This window comes from Trichogramma pretiosum, unplaced genomic scaffold, assembly GCF_000599845.2.
Source record: "Trichogramma pretiosum strain Unisexual culture from Peru unplaced genomic scaffold, Tpre_2.0 scaffold23, whole genome shotgun sequence".
NCBI classification, from domain to species: domain Eukaryota; kingdom Metazoa; phylum Arthropoda; class Insecta; order Hymenoptera; family Trichogrammatidae; genus Trichogramma; species Trichogramma pretiosum.
In genome coordinates, this window is record NW_019641629.1 from 974,399 (window position 1) to 995,147 (window position 20,749).

The 20,749-nt window shown below is 39.6% G+C and overlaps 1 protein-coding gene and 1 non-coding gene across 6 annotated transcripts in view; one reads left to right on the plus strand and one right to left on the minus strand.

The window, feature by feature from the left end:
* LOC106654838 (dentin sialophosphoprotein-like) overlaps positions 1–20,749 on the minus strand; it is a 71,057-nt gene that overhangs the window by 41,079 nt on the left and 9,229 nt on the right. The window contains exons 2-4 of one of the 5 annotated variants that reach the window (XM_014374906.2): positions 19,842–20,121; positions 1,300–1,459; positions 440–1,042 (exon numbers count right to left, since the gene is read on the minus strand). In XM_014374906.2, the coding sequence (XP_014230392.1) occupies positions 440–1,042; positions 1,300–1,459; positions 19,842–19,906 (828 nt within the window). In that variant the 5' untranslated portion in view covers positions 19,907–20,121. The other 4 variants (XM_023459156.1, XM_014374908.2, XM_023459157.1 and 1 more) reach the window with 4 other exon arrangements.
* Trnad-guc lies at positions 19,529–19,600 on the plus strand. Its single transcript has one exon. It is a non-coding gene; the product is annotated as a tRNA-Asp (tRNA).

Below are 20,749 nucleotides of genomic sequence, written 5' to 3' on the forward strand. Positions count from 1 at the left end.
AAACGATGATAATGTTTATTTATCACAAAAATAACACCGGATACTGAAAGAGCATACCCAAAAACCCCTGGGTATGGATTTTAAAGAAAATATTTTAACTTTATCTATAATTTTTTTACAACGGAAAATTCATGCACAAAATTGCACTTTTGCGCGTTAATGGGTTAAACCAAAAGTAGATAAAAGTGTGAAGTCATTCATGTAAATCCACAAAAGAAACGGTGCGTAACTTTCGATAACAACTAAAGAAACAAACAAACAATTATGGAAAATCCACACACTGCTTATGTGATAAAAGAGAAGCTCGAGTGTTCGTGCTTAATTTTTCGAATAAAATTCGAACAAATTTTGTTTCGCCACACACCAAGTTTACATTTGGCACTCGTGATTACTTTTATGAACTTTTAGTCAATATACAGCGAGGAGTAAAGAAACTTACCATATCCGAGTAGCTCTTCGACGACGACTTCTGTGGGTTCACTTCGCGCATACGATTCGACGAACTTGAGCTCGAACTCGAATTCTGGGCATTGTCATAGTTCGGAGCATTAAATGCGTGACTCCCCCTACTGCTCGTCGCAAATTTATTGTGATCGCTACTGTGACTCGTGGGTTTCTGTGACGATTGTTGTTGTTGTTGTTGTTGTTGTTGTTGTTGCTGCTGCTGCTGCTGCTGCTGTTGCTGCTGCTGCTGAGAGTGAAAACTTCCTTGCCTCGACGAGGGAGGAGGGTATCCGGACTTGTGAGCGCTGCTGCTGCTGCTGCTGCTGCTGCTACCTGACCTGCTCGATGGTGGCGCTTGGCTGGACGACGACGAGGGTGGCCGCGGACCTCCCGGCTTTTTGAACTCGTTGGGATTCAACGCGCCGCCAGGCTGCACCGAGGCGGAGCTGCTCTTCGTGAGTCCGCCTCGATTCGCTTGCCCGCCGTCTATTCCTATGAGGCCCTTGCCGCTATCGGTAAGCAGGTGCTTCACTAGAGAATGATTACCCAATTTGGATTGTATCTGTTGCGTTAGGCGGTCCTGAAATTCTGGATTGACCTGCGAATACGAGATCGAAAGGGCATTTTGAGTATAGTACGTCGGTGAAACATTGCAAATTTTTATTAAAAAACAAAAAAAAAAGGGAAATACTTTTCAATCATCTCATGTGAAATTCGTATGTTTTAACGTTTCGACTAGATTTCAGGTTTTTCGAATACATTTTCTAACAAGCGCATTAACATCATACGATTTTCCCATACAAGATTCAATCACATGCATACACATCATCGCTTGGGGTTGTGTATAATATTTACCCGAACTGGGGCGCCGAACAAGGAATTGTCACAGTCCTCCTCATTCCTGGGCGAGCTGTGATGGATATTGGCTGAGCGACTACGTGAGTGGTCGATGTGTTGATGCGACATAGCTGCACGTGCTTGCCTCTCGCGTTCACGTTGGGCAGCTCTCTCAACGCTAAACACAGAGACAGAAAAAAAAATTTACATTATACTTATGAATTCTGAGACATTATCATTGGAAAGCATTGGTTTTATATTTGTATATGTGTTTTTATGCGATGTAAGGAAAAAGGGGGACGAGTTTATCGGCGAACTTTTGAAACTCATGTGGCAGGATTCCAGGGCAGTGCGCAGGAGAGAGAGAGAGGGTGTCGCGCGAGATATATGTATGATATGCAAACGCATCTCGCACCTCATAAATAATTAATCATCGCTCGCGCTCGGCGCTCTCTATATAACGTCACTCGAGACTCTCGTGTATCGTCACAATTTCATTAACTCGTTCAGAAATACAGCAGTGCCGAGAGATAACAATGCATTCTTTGAAAAGTATATACACGCCGTAAGACATAGGGTATTCAGTTTCTTCGCCCACTACATCATCGCTACTACTACTACTACTGCTGCTGCTATGCTCATGCGCTTGCACGAGCCATTACGCAAAAGAAATGTCGTCAGCGGCGGTTATTAATGTGTGCGCTCATAGATGACAAAAGAAGATGACACTTGCTCATAGATGTGCACACCGACACACAGACGCGCGCGCAGGTTTATAAATATATCTTTAAAATATAATCCTTGCTTGAACAAACCACTGCTCTTACGGACGAGAGAGAGATGGGAAAAGAGAGAGAGAGAGAGAGAGAAAGAGCACACACAATTATGCCAAGCACGTGAAAGAGTGAAAACCCGTTACGGGCGAAGAAGGGATAAGGCGGTAAAAGGAGGTGGCGGAGGAGGAGGAAGGTGGGGAAGGCAAGAAGGAGCACGAGGAGAAGGAAAAAAAGTACTGGGCGCGCGCGCGCGGCGTTGCTAGATCTTCTTCTTCTTCTTCGTCTTCTTCCACTTCTTCGTAGAAGTGTATTTTCTATCTCTCTGTCCTTTATGCACTTTACTCGACAAGGAGAGAGAGAGAGTCAGAGAGAGTACGTCGCCCTCGCGAGGCCGCGCCGAAGGGCATTTGCACGGACGACGACGTGTATGTAGTTTAGTAATAGTATACACATTCGACAGAGAGAGAGAGAGAGAGAGAGAGAAAGAGGGGTGGTGTTGGCGCGCGAGGAGTTCGAGCCCGCGATGCGCCGCTATGTCGTCGTCGTTTCTTTCAATTGCTCCTTTTCGCGTTTCGCAAGGCGCGCGCGCGCGATTATTAGCATTTTTATCTTTTTTTTTTTTCGAAGACGTAAAACAATCGCGTTTAAACCATCGAAAACTATGTGCGAATATAACCGAACGAACGAGCGAGAGCAACAAAAAAAAAAAAAAAAAATACCTCGTTTATTTACGAACATACACGAGATGGCGATGAAAAAGTTTTTCCGTTTCGAAAAATAGATCTAGATCGAGTGCATGTGTACAGGCGGCCGGTCTAATTGCACAGGAACTTTCATTTCTGCACGTAAACAGTAAAAGGTATCGTCAGCTTCTGCTACAACACAGAGAGAGAGAGAGAGAGAGAGAGAGAAAAAAAAAAAGGAAAATTGCTCATCTATGCACACATACAATTTATTCGCGCAGCAGCAGCAAACTACACGGGCGATGATTACAGGCCGACGCATTCCATGCGATTTCGCATGAAATATCGAGTTATTACACGATTCCTGGGCTCTTTTATTACTTTGGGCGAGCAGCATTGCTAAACACATGCGCGCGCGTCTCTTCGGACGTATTATAACTTGGATGAGATTTTTTTTTTTTTTCACTTTGTATAACTTTACGCGCAACTTGTTGCATTTTTTTCTTCGACGAATCGCCTTGTAACAATATAAACAATAAGTCTTCAAAAGTTATATCGTTTTATACACGATGTTTTCGAGTATCTCGCGTTTTTAACTCGAAACGTTATGAATTTCATTATTTAAATTGACACCTTTTTTTCAAACAAAAATGCGATCATTTTTTCACTCTCGACTAATTTTTTTTTTTTTTTTTTTATGAAAAAGTCAGAGTGTTTATTGTAATAGGCTCGAGCAGAGTTGCGTAAAAGAATTTAACCTTGTCTAATGTGGCTGACAGACATCCGTCTATCGGAACAATTATTGCGTTCGTTAATTTTGCTCTGCTTGTTGTCACTACTACAAACGGAGCAGCGACTCGCACCAACACTTTGCGACGATTAATCCGAAGGTTTGATCTGTATAATGCGCGCGTATGCGAAATATTTGACGCGAACGAAACAAACTAATGTCGCGTATACTAGCTCTCGTAAAAAAGAAAGAATTTTCACAATATTTTTCAGATTAAAGCGCGTTTCATGTGCGATTTACGTCGTGTCATTAATTTAATAGCATTGCGATTTGCAGGCAAGTACCGAGTGTGAGCGAGTGTTGCCAAAAAAGCTCCGTTTAAGCGATCAACTGCGAGTTTCGTTTTTAAATATACGCGCGTGGGTCCAACACAGCACCGTTTATTATTTTTCATAACATTTACTTTTAATTAGTGCCTCTACTTCAATCGCTGTTAACCCAGTCCCATTGTTTTGTTTTATTGTCAATGGTAAAGCTTGTTAAGTTGAAACTGACTTCGCGAGCGCGCTCGAATATATGTATCTGTGTGCTTATGCATACTTTTTTGTCGTCCTTGATGCATCATAGTTATACAGTTGTCGATGGCCACAGAGCTATTATCAATAAAACGCATGAATGCGTTTGCAAAAGGGAAAAAACGCAGCGACACCCGTATGACACAGCTTGCGCACGAAAAAATGGAAAATATTTTTCACGAATCGTCAAGAGGAAAGATTATTGATGATGGTGGAGAATTTATTCGTTTTTCTTCCTTTTAAATGTCAGTAGCAACATGTGGCTTTATTAATAAACGGAGAATTACGAAAAGTGTAAAGAATAACGTGTTAACTTCCAAAATCAATAAATTTATTCTTAAAAAGAAGTCTCATTTCCACTCCGTTTTTTTAAAAGTATATAAAGTGTGTAAGTAAAGATTGGAACGTCAAGGCGTTTTGTTGACATTTCATAAAAAAAATATCTTCAGAGTATTGAACTTTTTAGAGATGATGATCAATCAATTCTTTTGTTTGATGTCAGTGGTACGTGAAACAAAGTTGAGGATAAACAATCAATGTATATAAGATATATAGATGTACGCAAATAAAACATTTTTTTTATAACATACCGTTATATTTCAAAGAAACAAGTTATCAATGCTGCTCGAAGTGTAAAAACACGATTCAAATACTCTCGAATGAAAAACAATTTATCGAGAAAACCATATTTTATTTTATAAAACTAGTTGAAACAACGAATGATTCAAAGAAAATTTAAATATTGTGCCAAGGATTAGTTATCGGATGTGAAAACTTTGAAGCGACATTTCGGCGGCATCGACACATACAGCAATGCCGCCATTAAAACCTGTGAGCCTGTCACGCAGCATAAATACTAGTCGTTATGCGTGCACCTTTAGTAGGCAGCGAGGAACAAGAAATAGAGGGAATGGCTCGTTGTGTGAACTGAAATGGATTTTTTTTTCTTTAAAGGGTGGCTCGCCTCTCTTCGTCGACAAGGTGCGGATTAAAAAGATGCAATGATTTATAAATAATACAAGTTCTAGATTTGAATATGTCGAAAACTAATGATTATTTTTCACCTAATCGTAATAGAACATTTCAATAAAGTAAAATAATGATCAATGAACAAATATGTAAATTATTTATGCTATACTATTATAGGCTATACGTGTAAATAAACTATATGCAGTGGAAAAACTGGAATGGGAGTTCTCTTGAGCTCTACATCAATACTACAGGTTAAGTCGATGTCTTGGCGTATAATGGTGGCAAGTTAGTTCCGACACCAGTAAGCCTTGATGGCTCTTCGGATTAATATAATTTGCTCAAACAACAGTTACAGTTTCAACTGCTTTCAATACAGGTTCATTCAAAGATAAACTAAGTAAATAAAAAAAAAACCAATTCAAATGGCACCTCAACAGTATCAATTAAAAACATTATTATTTTAATTACGAGCCAGGGTGACAAAATTGTAAAAGTTAGTTGAAGCAAAGTTCGCTCGTAAAGAGCAACGAGTAATTTAAGAAAGCAGCGTTTCAAGTTGTTCGAAATAATTTTTAAAATACTATCAAAAAGAATTCGTTATGAAAAACATTTTTTAGAATGTTGACAGAATGAAAAAATAACAATAAATATGGTAGGAAGTGTGAGCCGGTAGGGACTACCGTACTAAATGGAACGGAATTTCGAGCTCAAATGAGTTTAACAATTTCGGGTCACGTCGTCTGCAAATAACCCTCTGTGCATATATGCAAGAGCGAGGAAGAAAAAGAGAAATTGACGTATCTGATGCTCATTTGCTACATTCTAAATTACACGTGCTTGGCACAAATAAAATGGAAAAATTATCTTGATAAATATTTGAGTAGTATACATTAATTTTAATATTCATAAGCTGGGTTGTAAAAAAATTTTGCATTTCCTTTTAAATCTGAAAAATATTCGTTTTATAGGCTTGATAGAAATTTTCCACTCGTTCATAAGTCATGCAAGTATTTTTCCGACTGCGCAAAGGTTTTTTCAATCGAATATTCGTACTTATGCTTCGCGAAACAAAGTAATTAGAACTTTGGCGCGCAGAGGCGATGAATCAGTAGCTGTTGAAACATTCAAATAAAAGTTTGGATTGTCCAACGCTCGAAATGTCTTGAAGTATTGAAGTAACACACAGCCATTTTATTGAAAATTTCAACTATGAATCAAATGTGAATAACTACATTGTCAAGCCTGATTTATGTAACTGTACTGATACAAAAAAAAGAAAAAGAATAAATTGATGTAATTCGAAGAATTAATAATTCAATTTAAGAAGTTACATCGTTATTTTATTACTTTAATCGGACAATTATGAACTATTTATTGAGGTATACTTGATAAAAGTAAACACAATTTATCATTTGAATTTTATTAACGTACTTTTTTGTGCTTGAAAATTCAAAAAGTATTTTCAATCAACATTTATTAATATTGAATTATGCAAGATGAGGAAACTAAACAAATCTCAGCAGGTGTTTTCATATAATTTTTAGGTTAATGCATAGATTTAAAAAAATATATAAATAGAAAGAAGTGTTCTACAAATATGAGATTATAACCATTTCAAGCAAGTGTACTATTCCCGTAGAAAAATATAATGACCAAGTCGGAACCGCTGACTTTTTATCTCAGTTTGAGGTTGTACACGATTTTTTATACGTAGAGGCCCGAAAATCACTTTTTTGTGTCTGTGCAATTTAACAACCGAATTAATGAAGCTGTCTTTAATCAACGAAATTCGAAATTTATAACAGTAATAAAATCATTTCCGAAACGGCTGACAACTAACCACGCGTGTATTACGAAAAAGGTTACATATGAATCCTCGTTAATCTGCTCGATTGACTAATCGCCATGTCGCAGCATCAAGCGCAAGTATCAATATTTCAAGCTTCAATAAATAAATAAAATCAAACCTCACATATTGAACCAACAATAATGCAACAAAAACAAGACCCTGACAATCGTAGACTCGGCGGTGGTATAAGCAGACGAGAGCCCTTTACAAAGCTGTCATCGATTGACCCGACTTAGCACATGTTATGCGTTCGACTGAGACGACACAGTGTGTTGTACTGTGCGCCGGTTAGACTACACACAAGGTCTTAAAGGCTCGTTCACGGAACAAGATTACACGTGCTTCACTAGACGGATCATTAATTACACGAAACGTCCACCCAAAGTTTTGGAATTCGAAAGGCTGCAATAAAACTCCACAGCTCGGTGGTACGCCATTAAGAATTATGATGAGTGGCCGCGTTCGTTGGATATCTAAGCCATTAAAAAGAAATTTTCACCTAGAGATCTCGTGTCACTTTTCTACAAATCAATTGTAAGTTAACATGATTAAAACCAGAGCTCGTTTTCCTATTATCTCGGATAGGCTCGAATATCAAAACTCGAGATAAAAAAAAAAGGTTTACTTAGAAGCAAATTTACATGTTTTATTGAGCGGGCGTGTTTGTGTGCGTTTGAGGATCATCGAACTCACGGGCCGCAAGTGGCTGGGTTATATATGTGCGTGTAAGAGATAGTTTAGAGAAAGCAACGCACTAAGCGATGTGTGAGTGCACGTATCGAATAACAAGAAAAACCAGTAGCATCTGTTGAACCACTTGACTATCGTTCTTTTTACACCGACGAATGGATTTTTCGTGCACAAAAGGCGTCAATTCAACTTCGCTATTAATTGCGTACCACGCGAATTTACTACGACAAAAAGTGCAAAACGCAATAAATGATCGTAATTGTTTACTCGAATTTTGACCCTATCTCAAAGCTTCTCGGTTAATAAGATTTCAAAAAATGTGAAAGTATTCAACGAACGTTATCTCTCTCATCGAGGAGCCTGATTGGTCGCTGCCACCCATACCCGTGGAGCTCCTTTTTATTAATAGATTATAAGGCGATCGTGCGCGCTCGATGATCCAAAATTAAATCGCCAGAATCGAAAGAAGAAGAAGAAAAAAACGCGTAATCGACTTTTACGGACATATTCAATTTTTACGACGCGGCGACGATGTTACAATAATCTCTCTCGAATCGTTAAGGTGAATCGTAATAATACAGTCGGGCCTTCGACGACGAGCAGATAAGAAAAGTCTGCGTGCGCTCCACAAGTAGGTTGGAAGAAGAATAATTAAATATCGATAGAGGGGCCATACAATGACACAGCGGAAGCTCGCGTTATATGTACACACACATGAGAGCTTCAAAAAAGACATAAGCATGCCCGAACGAGAAACAGATTGATGATCTTTTAATCGATTTTGTGTGTGCTTTAAGGCGTGTGTACGGGCGACTCGAGATGAGAACTTCACAAGTCGTCAATGAATAGAGTGGAGAACTGACAGTGAAAACACATAACGCGAGACATAATCCAGAGCTTGTATAAGCGAGAGGAGAGAGAGAGACGCACACATACGACACAACGATGCGATGCTAATGGTTGTAAGAGGTGCTGCTGCTGCTGCTGCTTGGGTTGCGACGAGATGATGGTGGCGATGGTGGTGCAGAGAGTCGCGTTACACATATAATAATACCTTTAACGCGCGCTGCCTGTATCGGCCAAGGGGAACAGTAAAAAAGTAGTTTGAGCTTTAGCCGCTACGCCAGCTCGGGCTTGGAATGCGCGGCGCTAGCAACGGAGCTAGCTTCAGAAAACGACAGGCATGTCTACATAGGCTTCCTCTCGCTTACATTATTATTATATATATATATATCGTGTGTGTGTGCGTATATACACACAACACACTATAGACTCGCTAATATGTCGAGAGTTTTTAAGGTATAAAAGACAGCTGACGTTTTAGTGCCGAATAAACGACGCGAGGATATAGGCGATCCATTGCATGACAGAGCAGCAGCACGAGGGGGGTAATCGTTGCGTGCCACTACACAAGCGTGTAAAACACAGCTCTCACTCGCGGACTCGGCGACGACGACGACGACGATGATATCGGCGCGAATTATCGATCGGTTCGGTTTGATTATGTATGGCGATGATGGTGACGATGGAACTGGAGAAGTGAACTTTGTTCTCGTTCTCTCTCTCTCTCTCCGTAGCCTGTTTACTCGGGGATGCGTCTCGCGATTACCGACTGTTTACGTATTTTATATCGTACCCGGCGGGCTTGGGATTTAATCCGATAGAGAGAGAAAAAGTATGCCGCGCATCGGGCAAAGTAGAAGATGCTGCTGCTGCTGCTGACCAATAAAACTCGTAGTTATGGTGGAGCAAGCAGCAGCAGCAGCAGCACATCTTCGTCGTCTTCGTCGCAAAAGTTGAGAGACGCCAACACGACGAGCGTCGAGAGAAGAGCAGCACAGCCTATATAATATATAACGCGTCTCTCTTTCTCTCTCGCTCGAGAGACACACGCGTGTCTCACTCAGTCGCAGTTCGCGTTAAAAATAAAATGAGGTCGATAGCAGCAGCAGCAGTAGTAGTAGTAGTAGTAGTCTTAGTATATAAAGTAATAGGATAGTAAGGTAGAAAAAGATTTTTGCGCTGGTTGCTTGTTTTGTGTCCCATACCGTGGCCTCTTCATATCAACGGAGCGACTCCGCGAGGGCGAAACTGGCATGTTTCGCCGACTTGGAGGAGACGACGACGACGACTATTACTCGTCGTCCTCGCTGCTGCTACTGCCGCTGCTGGTGCCGCAGTGGTGATCAACGCGGTTGACTCGCTGAGGTGCATGGGCGACGGCGGATCGGTCGTCGTGTTGCTCGTAAACGAATCCCGAACGAACGACGCACACACTCACGCACGGACACAGACTGAACAGCTGCAGCACTGCGTGTATAGCGAGGTAGACAGAGAAGAGAAGAGTTCGAGAGCCGATTTCGCTCGTGTACAGAGTAGTTGGCGACACGACGACACAATCCCTACGTATACGCGAATCTTTTTTCTTTTCCTGCTCTTCTTACCTCCTTATGTTCATCGGCTCGTTCTTCTTCTTCTTCTTATACTTATTATACCTCAACTTCGCACACACAACGCTTCAGATCGCTGTGCGCGCGTATTATTTTATCGAGGCGTAATCTCTATCGATATATATTTAGCACGATGTGTCGATGCGAGGCGTACATACGTCACTGGCGCGCGGCGCATATACACATGCAGGCCTTTTAGGCAGCACACACTGACACAATACGCACACGCACGAGAAAACAGCCGCTTGGTTGCTGCTGCCTGACACGCACACTATACTCGAATGAAACACTGTGCGTATAAGAAAGTTTTTCCAACCTTATACACGATTATCGACACCGAAGAGCACAATTTTTAAAACACAACTTCAGGCACTGAAAGGCTGTATATGTAGCTCTCTCGCACACACACACACAGAGACGACGTAGGTATGTAACCACGAAACTTCACTCTGGCACTGACTGCCGCTGTACAGTAGTAGTAGGTTGGGAGTAGAGAGACTGTACTACCGGACGCGAGATGCGTGTGCTGCTGCTGCTGCTTCTGCGTACAGGTATATTATAATAATGTGCGGTAGGAGGGACAACAGCAGCGGCGCAGATGCTGGGCTGGCTGCAGCTCTCTTGTTATAATATGTATCCCCCAACTTAAAACACAGCGCAGCGCAACTCGAGAGGGTAGGTGTATATATATAAGGTTATTATATACACGAATATCGAGGAGGCACGCGTCGTTAAAGCACTACCAGTAAGCAAGTCCACGATGCTGCTTACTTACTACGAATGATCGTCTAATGCACAACACACTCTTGTGTCTCGTCTCGGGGCTCGACTACTTGGTGTACCGCACAGAAGTATAGCAGTAGCCAAAGTAGCGGAGGAGTAAACGAGGAGTCGGCGACACTTGGACACACGAACACAAGTATATCGCATACATATATTTTTTATAATATATATGTACTCGTACCCACATACACACAGAGACACTTGGGACACGCACCACGCACACCGCGTCGTGCGCTCGACGAAACTTCAACACAACTGAAACGGTATTATATTTTTAGTAACTGCGTGTGTTCGAGAGAGAGAGAGAGAGAGAGAGACTTGGTAACAAGCAGCATGCAGATGGCGTATATGACAACAGGCAACACAAGCAGGCAAGGCAGGCCGCAGAGAGCAGCGCACACTCTCTTGCCCGAGTGCTGTGTATATATATGACGCGCGAATCTCTGTCTGTGTGTGTGTGTAAAGTCGGAGAGCGCTAAGCGGAGGCAAGGTCTACTTTTCAACCGAGTTGTGTGCGCGACGACGACTCGAGCCGACTTCGCGCGACTAGCTCCGAAGACGACGACGACGACGACGACGACGAGTCACTCTCCTCGGTACGCACACGCACACGACGACGACGGCACTGACACTTATATAAAATAATAATAATACACGATCGCACACATCGGAGTATCTCGTACGTGCATGGGTTTTTTGCCACTTCGCGTAGCGAGCATATGATCAACACAACACAACGCGATGCAGCAGACAGACTTTTGCACTGTACTAAAACACCGTGTAGAGGAGCACTTTTGCACCACTTTTACAATATAATACGAATGCACTCTCGATTGGCGACGATGACGCGACTGATCGTCTATGCATATATCACGTTTATCCCCGATTATATATGTTATTATAATTTATTAAAATGTACTTTGATATATATTGTGATAGCTGAGCGCGCGGGGGCCACGCAGAAGAACAACAAGCTCTCCGCCGCGCTGATCACCGACTGTGTGTTGTGCGCCTGCCAGCCTGTTATATCGAATACGTTATACCGAACCGAGAGTCCGCTGCTGCTGTCTGTGTATGTGTGTACGAGTGTGTATCGGTGTGCGTCAGATACGTACGGCTGTGTGAGTGCAGCAATATTACGGAGCGTGTGCCTACCTATACACAGGCTCGCGCACACACTTACGTACTACACTCACTCGAAGAGCGGAGAGCGAGACAGAGAGATACGACTCCGTATATTATACTCAAGGAGCGAGAGTACGAAGCGGTGTGTTCGGTCGGTGCTGCTGCTGCTGCTGCACGGTATTACGGCGCTTGCGCGCAGCACGCTTACCGTCGCGATTCGCGCATATATACGTATATATGTGTGAGTGTGCACACCAATACTCGTGCAAAAAAGAATCGGAGTCGTCGTCGTCGTCGGAGGCATATACATGTATATTCGAGGAGAGCCATGCAGAGGCGGATGGCGGCGGCACTGCCTGCTGTTTTCGCGCACCGCAGCGTGCAGGAGCAGCACTTGCAAGAGACGACGACAGTCAGCAGCAGCGGCGGCGGAGACTCGAACGACCCCCCCCCCTCCTCCTCCTCCTCCTCCTGGCGCGCGGCTCCAACCCCACCTCGGGGGCTTCGTGACACACGTGCACCGCGGCAAAAGTGGCGGGGGCGCGTCGTATATACCTACTACTACTACTATGTGTGTATACGAGAGTTGGCCGCTTGTATGTAGCGCAAGCGAGACGGATGCACTCTTTTCGTCAAGACCTTTTAACTCTCTTGCCTCACTCGCTGCTACGGCTATATGGCTCGCGCGCCTTCTCTATCTCTCTCTCTCTCTCTCTCTCTTACCGCGCGTATATATGTATACATATAAACGCACACGCATATATCTATAAAAGCGCTACTCGCTTATACTACTCGCTCTCTTTCGCTCTTCGAATCTCCAAATCGAGCATTTCGATCGTTCGACCTTTTATATTCGCGCAAATTCCTCGCCGCTGCTGCTCTGCGCTCTTTATTCTCGCTCCGTCTCCCTCTCTCTGTCTCTCTCTCTCTCTCGCACGCTCTCTTTTTTCTTCTGCTTCTTTTCTTTTCTTTTTATTTTTTAAAGTTCCACCGACTTCTAAATATCGTCAGCCTTTTAAATATTTTCGTCACGGCGTATAAGCATCATAACAATCATCGTCATCGACGCGACTCTCTCTCACTCACACACACATAGACACACCGTAAGCGATTTTCCTCCGCGAGAGCTATACGCCAACTACAAAAGAGCAAAAACTTATATATACGCACACGGTAATAATAAGATCGTTAACACGCGTAATAATCAATGCCCAACACATGTATACGCGCGCACGAGTACGTAATTAATAAATGTCGATCGCCTATATAGCGAGAGAACCTATATACGTATAAATGTATATGCGATGATGATGTATGTAAATATCAAGCTCAAACGTATAATGATAATTCTGCGCATAACAAAAAAAAAAGGAGAGATGATGATATGATTTTTTTTTATGGCGGTGGAGGTAGTAAGTGGCGATTGAAATTCGTTTGTTTGTTTGTTTTTTTTTTTTGTTGGATTGATACGAATGTGTCGAGTTGCATGTAAATACATACGCATAAGAAGCCTTGTGCGCTACTGTTTATAAATTTCTCCTGTGCGTGCGCCAAACACCGTTCACTTCACTCATCTGCGTACAATAATGTGCATTTATGTATACGTGCGTGCGTATACGATATATAACATATACGACGATCGGTGGCTGCATGTATATTATATATCTGTATATGCATATACACAACTTATTGTTCACTCGCAGTCTCTCTTGGCTCTTGTAGTAGTATGCGCTGTTTTTCTTTTTTCTCGAACTCTTTGAAATATAGATATACATACGCGAGAGGATATTTGCGCGATGAGTCGAACATATGGTCTTTTTTCGAGCACTCGCGGCTTTGTGCGCCACTTAATTGTCTATCGATCCTTCGAGCCAACTGATTTTGCAACCGAAGAGCACGAAAAATGGAGTAAAATTATATCGGAGTGCGCGCCGTGCTCTATGCCGTGTAGCAGTAGCAGGCAGCATTTCGTGGCGGAAGCCATATTGCCGCTCTGTACACACAAAGCTAACGTTCCCCCGCTCTTCTATACTCGGCAGGCCAGGCAGGCAGGCAGGCAGGCAGGCAAGCAGCGATCCGCACGTTCGCTCGCCTCGACTCTCGTGTTATATTATAATAAGCGCTCTATACCTATATATGTATTTTTCGCAGATATATCTACTGCAACGGCTACATCTATATACGTATACATACACACACACGGAGAGCAGAGCAGACAGACAGACAGACATGTATACACACACACAAGGTGGGCTGCTGTTGCTGCTGCTGGTGTGTAGCAGAAAAAGCAGCGACAGCAGCTGCGAGCGTGTGACAGCTCTCGCTCGCCGCAGAGAGCCACAGGCTGATAACGCAGAGAAAAGACAGGGAATAGCTTATCCGATAGCGAGAAAGTAAGATCACGACGACATCGCGGGGAGAGATCCTACTTGTACCGGCGGAGTATGGAGAGCTGCACGACGTATTATAATGATGCGTTAACTTGTGTGTATCGTCTATATACACCGAGCTCGTTATGTAGCCGTTATACGAGGCTCTCGAGCATCCATGGGTTCCGAGTGCCCCCATCGCATACTTATACACCTATACACCTATACACCTATCCGTATCTATATAAGGTTTCGCGTGCACATGCCTCTTCTTCTCTATAAGCCGCGACTGACTCATCTCAAAAAGTTGTCAACGCTCTCATAACAGTAACCAATTATGACGATTACAATTATGTCGCGTTGTTGTTATTATTGTTTTTGTTGTTGTTGCTATTGTGATTGACGATGTTATCGTTTTTATTTAAACTGATTTATTAATGCTGTTGTTATTCTTTTTTATTTTATAAATAGTGATGATGAGTCAAGAAACGATTCGATGCTCTATTAGTGGATAATCGTATTTGTCTATTGAACTTTGAACGCGATAGATGTTCGCGAAAATCAGATAGAGTTACAAATTGGAAATAATACGAGAGATACTTTCTAACTGTTTTTTTATTCTATTTACCTGTTTTCCATCATTGTCGAATGTGAAAATAACACTTGTTTTGACATTTGTTACGAAACTTTCAAAAGAATGTTAAACAGATTTTAAGAGACTACATTTTTGTAGGAGAAAAAAAAATCAAAAGAGTTAGGTTATGCTTCACTGAGCTCGTTCACGTCGATTTGAAGTATAATTCTTTCAAAAACTTCAAATTACTTGGTGCTTTAATCAAGATATCGCGAGAGTCTGTACTTTCGAATCTCTACATTACCGACCTTTAATATGACTTGCAATGAAGATCTTTAAAATTTGAATCATCGATATGATACAACTCAATAAATTTTATAAATAAAATAACTTTAAAAAATAAAATAACTTTAATTTTCAATCAACTGATCGTCTTAGAAAACAAAAATCGGACAAATTAAATAATTAATCTAAAACACACGTTAGAGATATTTTGTTATCAAGTGATTTCTTTGTAGTTGCAACATGTCAAATAATACCTAATTTGTCTCACAATTCACCTTTGAATGGCTTATCGTACATTTTATTAATTTGCCATGCTGACAGCTACCAAGATATTTCAAGTTACTGAATTTTTTACTATGAACAAAGTAAATCTTCATATTTCTACTTTTGAAATCACACTTAAAGCCTAGAACTAAAAACGTGCAAATTTTGAAGAAAAAAAAAGTTGAATAATTTGTTTTTATAAACTATTTGTTTCAAGGAATACAATCATTCGTGTAAGAGAAAATATTTTACCATACAATAATACAATGCATTCCCACTATAATTAAGTCAATGGCATCAAGAGAGGAAAGATAAACCACGATTTAATTGAATAATCACGATCAGATATTATGCTTATTTCTCCGTCTACTACTAACTTGGAGATTTAATGCGTTACAGAAACCAATATTATTATGCGTTACTAATATTACGAGATTCATGATGTGTTAGTGCTACATACAAAATACATAATGTATAAATAGCCAGAATATTGAAATTTCGAAGTTTAAATCTGAATTCCACATCGAAAATTAACTTTAATACATTTTGCTTGCATATAATTAAAATTTTGCATTGAATCTCGCGCGCTTAAACGCAAATAACTGTAATTACAAAGTTTTAGGAAACGATTTGAAACTTATTAATGTAAACTTAAGGTAGATTAATTATCTCGACCACGCGTAAACAATCTCACTCTGATAAGATTGCAATACCAAAGGCTTTTTTAATAAAAAGAATACTTTTAGTTAAAAATTTCTCTGAATTTTAGCACGACGTTGTACTGAGTACTTGTAATAGAATAAACTATAAATTTAATGAAAAATTATTAAAATATAATCTCATTCACTCACGTTTATTTCTTTATTCACCCACAAAATGTATTTGTAAAAATGTAAGCACATTGAGTATCTTTAATGTAATTGACAGATTAAAATGTTTATATTTTGTTACGTTATAATTTTAAGCCAAGAAAAAGTTCGAAAATCCAATAAAGAGATATATTTTTTTTCCAGTAAACCAGGACCTTTTGTAAGCTTTTGTACCATTTCCGGATAGAGGGTTCACGCAAGACTCGGCGTTGTATACGCGCCACCACCACCGCTGTCACTACCAGGAAATCAATAGCGCACAAAAGCGTGTATGCGCAATATACTCAAGGTGCACACTATGGTCAATAATTTTGCAAATAATATGGTAATACTTTCGGCATGAGAAACGGCAGGGACGTGTAAGATGACACTTTTTTTTAATATATCGTAACCGATAAATAACTGATTATTATTTGTAAAAATGCAATCGAGAGGCTCGAGTTTCATCAATTAGACTTGAGTAACACACATATGGAACGATAAAATTTACTCGAAACTGAATAATATATTATCAATGTCTATTTTCAAGCGCTTATTCGATGTACAATTATTTTATCTTGTTCATGTGGTAGCTGTATTTCCCGGTAACAAAAAAGGTTTTTCAGTGGCAACCGCAGATAAGAAATTAATTGCAATCGTCAAATTTACATCATTATTTTATCATTTAATCGTGTTTTTTTTCGTAAAACACACAGACAACGAATAACATGTAATTATTTATATAAATTCACGCGTAGTTTTTCTAAGGAGTATGGATTTTGATGCGATAATGTAGTGCTCGAAAGCTGATTAATGAAAAGTCGAGTGATTCGATAATCGCTGGTATAATAGTATAGTGAACTTCAGGAATCCGGATATAGCTGATGTCATGAGCCATTCGGGTCACAATTTGCTAATTTTGCATATGGCAATAAATTTAATACTAGATAAGGGCGATTAACGACTTCATACTCGCATATTTGCAACCCTCTTTACATTTGAATCATAAACTGACCCTTGTATGAAGTTCACAACTTCACGCACCCATTTCGAAACTTACCATTTTATCTGATCTACATTTAATACAAGTTATTCATGATTGAAATTTTCTGATATTTTATAAGCAAGTTAATTTGAAAGTATTCAAGGTGGAATAGTTAATTTGTCAAATATTATAATGTTGTTATAAAAGTTTAAATTAAAGGAAGAGTCTTGAAACATAAATAATAAGTGGTAACTAAAGTTAATTTGGAAAGTAATTTGGTTCGTGATAATTGATCGAATGCACAAGAACTAACTTTGAACGAGTGAACTCTTGTAAAAATGGTAAAATTTGAAAATTCTTATCAGTTGATCCAGCTGATACGCATTCACTTTTAGAGCAAGACATCATACGTAAACACGTAACTGTACCCTGCAATATTATACAGCCTTTCCCTTTCTTTCTCCTCGAACGGTATGCCATGTATCTATAGAGATTGACTTTCACCTTTCAAAAAGTCCTTTAGTTATACCTCGATAAAAAAAAAAGTAAATTACATCAAACTCCAAAGTTTAATATTTAATCTATTTATAATTTGCACGGCTGATTTCGCACACAGTAACGCACGTTTCTTGATAAAATAAATATAAGTCTATAGATAAAGAGTAATTTTTGTTTCGCCAGATGAGAATTAATTTTATATAGGCGTCCACACGACCTAAATTGTAAATTCGTTCTTCTTTGACGTAAGAGAAACCTCGTGAATAAAAAAGAAAAGACAGACATACGCAAGTAAGCAAACTTTCAAAGTTGACTGACATCTGTGGTTTGTTAAACGTATCTTAACATTCTCACTTCTTTTATATCGAAAAATGGCCGATGAAAATAAGAAGTATTTAAAAAATGCACTCGACTTCGGAAATGAAAACAAAAATTTACAATTTAGTTTTCGATTACTCTCAAATAGCCTTGACAATCTTTTTTTCAATTGATCTCAATTTCTTGACGGCGGTTCGGGATGGATATTATACGAAGTACGCCAGTGCGATTCAATCATGTACAAAAAATTAAGTTCCGACTTAAAAAGTCACATTCAACCATGTACAAAAAATTAAGTCCCGACTTAAAAAGTCACATTCAACCATATACAAAAAATTAAGTCCCGACTTAAAAAGTCACATTCAACCATATACAAAAAATTAAGTCCCGTCTTAAAAAGTCACATTCAACCATGTACAAAAAATTAAGTCCCGACTTAAAAAGTCACATTCAACCATATACAAAAAATTAAGTCCCGACTTAAAAAGTCACTTGGCGAAAAATATGAGAATATTTTTACTGATTCGAATTTTATTTATCGACTAATGTGCAGAAATGGCGCACCAACCAGATTTTCAAAGCACATCGGTTATCTGGCGTAGGCTCTACGTTTTAATATTATTGTGTGGTTCCCAGTAATTGTATTGTACTACTTTTTCTGCAATGGTATATCCTTGATGATCAATGCGTAACGCACGTTCCTGGACGGGCCTTCGATCATCAAGTTTCTCATTTGCGTGACCTTGTCTTTCTTAACTTACTATTCATACATATGTATGAATGCACCTGCAGAAGGTATGATCGATAATGGATAGATTTTTTGCTTTAGACATCCTACGAACTGATAAATTGTGGAATCGTTGATGATTCGTTGATGGCTTACTATTTTAGAATTTTTTTTCAACTATTTCCATATGTAGATATGAAATTTTTTATTATGGCGAAAAGTTGTAATTAAATCCTCTAGGGTTACGATAAAAATTGGACTATTATGGAGTAAAGGGTGGAGGAGGAGGATGACAAAATTTTGTTTTTAAGAAACCACAGACTTTTAATAAAACTTTTTTCTTGAGCTTTAGTGTGTTGAGTCCTATTAGTTCTGAACTTTACGGAGTCGTAATAGCTCCGAATTTGACAGATTCGCGCAATTACTCCGAATCGAAAAAAAAGATGGCTCCGTTTTTTCGGAGTCTCGTTTGCTCTGTCTAAGTCGGAGTCGAGATTGCTCCGAATTAGACAGAGTCGCGCGATAACTCCAATTTTTAAAAAATATCGATTGCTCCGTTTTTGACGGAGTCTCAATTGTTAAATATATTTCGTAGTCGAGATTGCTCCGAGTTAAACAGAGTCGCGCGATTACTCCAACTTTTAAAAAATATCGATTGCTCCGCCTTTTACGGTGTCTCATTTGCTCTGTCTAATTCGGAGTCGAGATTGCTCCGAAATCTCGAATCGACGACTTCGAATTCCAAGTCTTCAGTAGTATAGTGGTCAGTATCCCCGCCTGTCACGCGGGAGACCGGGGTTCGATTCCCCGCTGGAGAGAATTTTTTGTTTTTAGAGTCTAATTCGGAAAATTAACCTGCTCTACCAATGCTAACGAGAAAAATTTTTTCCGAAAATTTCCGGAGAAAATTTGGAAAAATGTAAATAACAAAGGTAACTTGATCGATTCAAGTTCGGTTAAATTTAAATCTGAACGGGTGCATTGTGTTTATCTATTACTGTTAGAGTGTAGGGATAATGTGATGTAGGTTAATTAAAGTACTAGGTAAAATTAACTTACGTGGACTTGTTAGAGACTTTGTAAATATGATTCCGGTCGTCATAGTAGCCGCTGGAAGACTTCATATTCTCCTGAGCCACTACAACCTGACTCCACTTGTAATAGTACTCTCGTTTTTTGCTTGATTTATGTCTAGTGCTAGCAATTCGATTTTTATCTGTTTTAACCTAGCCCCAATTCGGCTGCTGGGCACGCTGCGAGCCTTGAATCTCGATATTGTGTTGTCATCACTCGGAACAAGACCGTTACACAATAAGCATTTTCCAACTTAGTCCAAAACCTGCAAGCAAAAAATAAATTATGAATAAAACTTTGCAAATAGATACTGTATGTATAAAGTTACGGAAAATCATATCAATATTTAGTGAAAAAACTGAAGGAAAAAGTTCGGCCAAGTAATCAATTCAGTTTTGTTGAATGAATTAATAAACTGGCTATATTCTTTGCAATCTACAGCACCGCTTTAAGTAGGTAGCAATTAAATAATATTTCTATCTGTCCGTGAATTCAAGTCCAGTTATTGAGATATACTCAAAGATACTGATTATGGAAACTTTAACTGATAAAAGTTGAAAGAACTATTGTTTGGAAATAAACTACTGTAAAAATGATTGAGCTATTAACAAGTCTTATTGTAACGCTTTGTTGATGTTGTCGTAATGAGCATTTGTTTTTCATCATATCTTACACGTGCAAAATAGCAATCATGCATTTTTCAATAGAAATGACGAAATATCAAGTCATATCAAATCACGAAATGTTTTCCATCAGAAATAAACAATGATAATTTTTCGTACACCAAATAATCATTCTAACCATGGGTAATCATTGTGAAAATTTAAATGTTACTTATGCATTCATTTTCATTGATTTTCATTCAATTTTTTTAATACTATAATTACTTCAAG